This window comes from Prinia subflava, chromosome 12, assembly GCF_021018805.1.
Source record: "Prinia subflava isolate CZ2003 ecotype Zambia chromosome 12, Cam_Psub_1.2, whole genome shotgun sequence".
In the NCBI taxonomy this organism is placed as follows: domain Eukaryota; kingdom Metazoa; phylum Chordata; class Aves; order Passeriformes; family Cisticolidae; genus Prinia; species Prinia subflava.
The window spans coordinates 11,937,462-11,942,861 of record NC_086258.1 but is presented as its reverse complement, the minus strand read 5'-3'; the positions used below and the strand labels follow the sequence as shown (position 1 = coordinate 11,942,861).

General features: G+C 67.4%; 1 protein-coding gene across 1 annotated transcript; it reads left to right on the top strand.

Moving 5' to 3' along the window:
* The first annotated feature begins 639 nt into the window (after positions 1 to 639).
* Positions 640 to 4,976, top strand: CBX4 (chromobox 4). The gene is made up of 5 exons (XM_063408911.1): positions 640 to 844; positions 939 to 982; positions 1,659 to 1,724; positions 2,343 to 2,409; positions 2,905 to 4,976. The coding sequence occupies exons 1-5, from the start codon at positions 776 to 778 to the stop codon at positions 4,237 to 4,239; spliced, it is 1,581 nt and encodes a 526-aa protein (XP_063264981.1). The 5' UTR covers positions 640 to 775; the 3' UTR covers positions 4,240 to 4,976.
* The last annotated feature ends 424 nt before the right edge of the window (positions 4,977 to 5,400 follow it).

The window sequence follows — 5,400 nt, the reverse complement described above, 5'->3', positions numbered from 1 at the left end:
GGAGCAGCGCGGGGAGCGGCGGGGTGGCCCCGGGGGCAGCCGCGTGTGCTGCAGCCGCTCCGCCGAGCCCGCTCCACGAGGAGGGAGCGCGGAGCCGCCCGCACCGGGCTCCCCGAGCGGCCCCGCCGCCCTGCGCGGCTTCCGGCACCGGGCGGGGAAAGCGCCGCCACCTGCCCCGGGCCCGCCGCCGCCGCCGGCTGTCCCGGGCCGGGCGCCCCACGGCCGCAGGGACCCGCCGGGCAGCGCGGCCTGGGCTTCCCCGGCACGGTCGGGGCTCCACGGCTGGCGGCAGCGGCTCGGGCCGTGGCGGGGGTGGACACCGCCGGGCCCGGGGCACCGCGCGACGTGGCGCGGCGTGGAGCCGTCCCCAGTGCCCGTCCCCCCGCGCATCCTCCGGTCGGACCCCCCTCCCCTCGGGGCGCGGGTCGCGCACCTGCCCCGCGGGCTGCGCCGGCCCCGCCAGCCCCGTGGGGCCGTGCTGAGTCACGCGTGGGGCGGGAGCCGGGCTGCCCGCGCCCCCCTCCCCGCGCCGCCGTGCCCGGCCCCCGCCCGCCCCCTCCCCGCCTCGCTCCCCGGCAGGGCTGCGCCAATCCCCCGGCCCCGCCGCTGACGGGCAGCCGGGCCCGGGAGGCGCCGCCTCCCTGACGTCTCGCTCCGGGATTTGCACGGTTGCGGTGCCGCCGCTCAGTGTCTGTCGGGCCGGCGGCGGGAGCTGCCGGAGCCCGAGCCCAGCTCGGCTGCAGCACGGCCCGGCCCGGCCCCTCCCGGCTGCGGGATGGAGCTGCCGGCGGTGGGCGAGCACGTCTTCGCGGTGGAGAGCATCGAGAAGAAGCGGATCCGAAAGGTGCGGGGGGCGGCGGCGGGGGGCGGCGGGGCCGGGGGGCGCCGGGGGTGGCGGTTCCCGCTGACGCCGTGTCTTTGCCTCCCGCGCCGCTCAGGGCAGAGTCGAGTACCTGGTGAAATGGAGGGGATGGTCGCCCAAGTGAGTACCGGCACCGGGCGGGGATGGGGCCGGGGATGGGGCTCTGCGAAGGGCCCCGGCCGGAGCGGCGAGCGGGCGGCGAGAGGCGGCGGCGGGGCCCGGCGGTGACGGCGGCGGGAGCCGAGCAGGCGGCGGCTGATGTGCACCAGAAAATGGCTCCTTCCCCCTTTCCCTCCTCGGGAGTCGGGCTCCATATTGCAGAACCGAGCGGGGAGGGGGGGGCAGGAAGGGGGGGAAAAGGGGGAATAACCGCAAAAATCGTCCGCGTCGCCCCGCAGCCCCGAGAGCCGCTGCCGAGGCGGGGGCAGCACCGGCACCGGAGCGAGCGCGGCTGCTGCGGAGCGTTCGGGGTTTGCATGACAGTGCGGGCGGGGGGGCGCGGGGGGGTCCGGGACGCGGCCGCCGGGTCCCTCCTCCGCCCCGCGGCCGCTTTCCTGGGTCCGGGAAAGGGGATTTGGAAAATTTCATCATGACATGCCTGGAATTCCTCCGGAATAATAACTGCGCTAAATAAACAGTACCGTCCCCGCGGCCCCCCCCCGCCCATCCCCCTCCGCGGGACCCCAGCCCCACACCCTGCTCCCATCGAGCCCGGTGCTGCGGGGTGGCTCTGCCCGGGACCCCGGCCCCGCCGGCAGGGCCCCGCGGTGACGGCCGCTGTCCTCCCCTGTCCCAGATATAACACGTGGGAGCCGGAGGAGAACATCCTGGACCCCCGGCTGCTCATCGCCTTCCAGAACAGGTGAGCGGCGAAGGTTGGGGCGTGCGGGAGGGGCGGCGGGACCCCCGCTCGGCGCCGCTCCCGCAATTGCAGATGCGTCACGGAGCCGGGGGCCGCGGCGGGGGCGGGCGCGGGCCGGCCCGGGGGGCGCGGCCCCGGCGGGGCGGGCGGTGCGGGGCCACCGGGCGACACCTCCGGGTCAAGGTCCCCCACGCCGCGCCCCCCCCACGCCGCCCCTCGCGCTCCTTCTCCCCGGGATTCGATGCCGCGAGCCGAGGAGGCGGCGCTGCTGCTGCTGCGCTTGGACGGGCTTCGGCTTTTTTTTTTTTTCTTCATCTTCTTTTTTTTTTTTTTTTAAGCCTCTTTTTTTTTTTTTTTTTTTTCCGCGCATTTATTTCCTGGAGTGTTTTGGCGCAAACTCTGAACTTCAGCTCCTCTCCGCAGCGGGGAGGCAACAGCGGGGAAGGCGCCTGCTGCTTCCACAGGATGCCCGTGCCCCCAGCCCGCCGCCACCTGCGGGCCCCGGTCCCCTCCCTGCGCCGCGCAGGGTCACCGCCGCTGCGGGAGCCGCCGTGCGGGGGGCGGCGCCGGGGGTCGGTGTGCCGCCCTCGGGCCCTCCGTGACTCTGTGTTCCCGCAGGGAGCGGCAGGAGCAGCTGATGGGGTACCGCAAGCGGGGGCCCAAGCCGAAGCCGCTGGTCGTGCAGGTAACGCGGGCGCCCAGCCCCACTCCCCGCCCCCCGGCCGCGGCCGCCCCCGGGGAGCTGCTTGCAGCGGGTTTCATCATGCTGGGGAGCCTGCGCAGCCCGGGCGCCTCCCAACGCCCCGGGGACCCCCAGCGCCGAGCTCCGCGGGTGCCCCGGCCCCCCTTCCTCCCCTCCGGGCCGCTGTGCCCGTGCCCGGCTGGCATTAGCAGGCTGCTCGCGGGCTCGGCAGCGGCCGTCCCGCTCGGCCCCCGTTCCCAGACAGCTGATTGAAGGGGGCTTTTCTTCTTTTCATTGCTTCATTAATCTGGAGCAATGCACAGCCTCTAAGTTGGAGTGGGCTGGGGCCGCTCCAGAGGACGCGGTGCCCCAGGATGCAGCATCCTGTGAGGAGGGCTCCGGAGGGGCGGGGGAGCCGCCGGGGCCTTCGGCACCTGCCGGGGCTCTGCCCTGGGTCTCCAGCCCTGTCTGATCGCAGCTTTTGGTTTTGCATTGCAGCTTCCCTCTTTCGCCCGCCGCTCGAACATCCTCACGGGGCTGCAGGACCCGGCCGTGGACACCAGGCCCAAGCTGGACCTCGGCTCCTCTGGCAAGAGCCAGCAGCACCAGTATGAACTCAACAGCAAGAAGCACCACCAGTACCAGCCCAACGGCAAGGAGAGCAGCATGAAGCACCAGTCCCACAGCAAAGGGAAGTATTACTACCAGCTGAACAGCAAGAAGCACCACCACTACCAGCCGGACCCCAAGATGTTCGAGCCCCATTACCAGCCCAGCAGCAAAGAGCCGCAGGGCCAGTCCTGCTTGGACAGTAACAAGACCCCCCTGGTCTCCCACCCAGACAAGTGGGCTCACGGCCCAGCCAAAAACTTGCTGGGCCCAGTCAAGAACCTCACAGCAGAGAGCAAAAATGGAGCTGAGAAGAACCTGTCCAGCGGTACCGGGCCACCCCCCCGGGACAGGGTGACCAGCAATGGCCTTGGGGGAAAGATGAAGATCGTCAAGAACAAAAACAAGAACGGGCGCATTGTGATTGTGATGAGCAAGTACATGGAGAACGGCATGCAGGCGGTGAAGATCAAGTCTGGGGAGCCTCCCCGGAAGCGGGCTGCGGAGGAGAGGACTCCTAAGAAGGGTGGGGAGGAGAAGGTGGAGGCTTGGAGGAAGCCAGGGGAGGAGAGGGTGGTGGGCAGCAATGCCCTGAGTAAAGCAGAGGGCGAGAGCCGGCAGCCCCCTGCAGAGCTGGAGGAAGGGCCTCAAAAGACTCCCGTGCCCAAGGAGCTGCCCCTTCCTCCAGCGGAGCAGCCCTTGCAGCTCACTACCAAGCCGGACCTGGTGCCCTGGTCCCTGAGTCCCGTCTGCGAGCACAGCCCTTCCTCCATGGGACTGAACCTGTCCAGCGCCAGCTCGCGCAAGCGCTGCCTGTCGGAGCCGCACGCGGAGCGGGAGCCGGGCAAGAAGCGCCTGCCCTCCCGCAGCATCAGTGCCCCCACCTGCCTCAGCCCCCCGGGCCCCGAGCGGCCGGAGCCGCCCGCCCAGCCGGAGGTCATCCTGCTGGACTCGGACCTGGACGAGCCCATAGACTTGCGCTGCGTGAAGCCGCGGCCGGAGGGCGAGCTGGCCCTGGCGCAGGTGAAGCCGGAGCTGCCGCCGCCTCCGCCGGCTGAGAATCCGGCCCCGGAGCCCCCGCAGCCCCAGGAGGCCGCAGAGGAGGAGGAAGAGGAGGAGGCCGAGTCCCTGCAGGAATTCAAGCCCTTCTTTGGGAATATAATTATCACAGATGTGACCGCAAACTGCCTGACGGTGACCTTCAAGGAGTACGTGACGGTGTGAGGTGGGGCGGCAGCCGCTCCCCGTGGGAGCTGCCCGCCCGTCCCGGGGCCGCCGGCCCCACGGCCTCCTCCAAGGTACTGGTGCCCCTTCCCCGGAGCCCACGTGCCCCTGCCCGCACCGCGGCGGCCGAGCCCGCCCTGGGGACGCCGGGACAGGGCCGGGCAGGGTGGCCGTCCCTCCACGTGGGGTGACCTCGCCGCTGCTCCCGCAGCTGGGGCTGCTCCAGGACCCGCAGGCAATGGGACACACAAGGATGGGACCCGCCAGTTACTCAGAGTTATAGTATTATATTTTAACAGTGCTAACTCGTCAAGTGATTCTTGCTCCCGTTTGTACGTGGTGTTATTGAAATGTATTGTTTGAGCTGAAAGCTGGTCGCTCCCTGGCCACGCTAATATATTTATTTGTAGGTATTTATATAATGAAATATAAAGCCTAGATTTATGGAGTCCCTAGATCACCTTATAAACTATATCAAACGACTATTTTCTGTTCTCCTTTTTAACCATTGAGCATTTGTTAGTCTTGGTCCCTTGCCCTCCCCACGACCCGCAGGACCATCCCGTATATATTTTTTGATACTGTACACATGTGGTGTTTCTATGTGCAAAAAAAAATCGTTATCTAAAGCTAAACGAGCTATTATAGAAATTGCTGCTATTAGAAATGTCTAAACTATAAGCTTCCAATTATTAATTGCTTGAATGTAAATATTAAATGGAGATGTTGAAAGTGCATTTGATGTTCTGCAGCTAGTGTAGATCGGAGTGCAAAGCCCAGCTGCTGCGAGCTGCCAGCGGCGCATCCTGGTCTGAGGGCTGTGTCACAGGGGAAGAAATGTATCATGCAATCATGGCAAAGGACTATAAACCTTTACAAAAACTACTGGGATTTGGAGTGCATTTGTTACAGCATTACGGGGGGCAGGTCCCTGTGTGGGCAGGCTGCAGCTGGGCTGCCCCAGAGCCGGTACCTGCAGGTTAAATACTTGCTCCGAGGTGCAGCATTTTGAATATAATTGAGTTTTCACCCCGGGAGTGTTGTGCCCGCAGTGCTGAGGGCACCCTGTGCTGGTGGGCAGCGAGGCCACAGGAGCCTGTGGTGCTTCCCCTGCAGTGCCCAGGCAGGGCTGGCTCCTCCAGAGCGGGCTGGGGGAGGCCT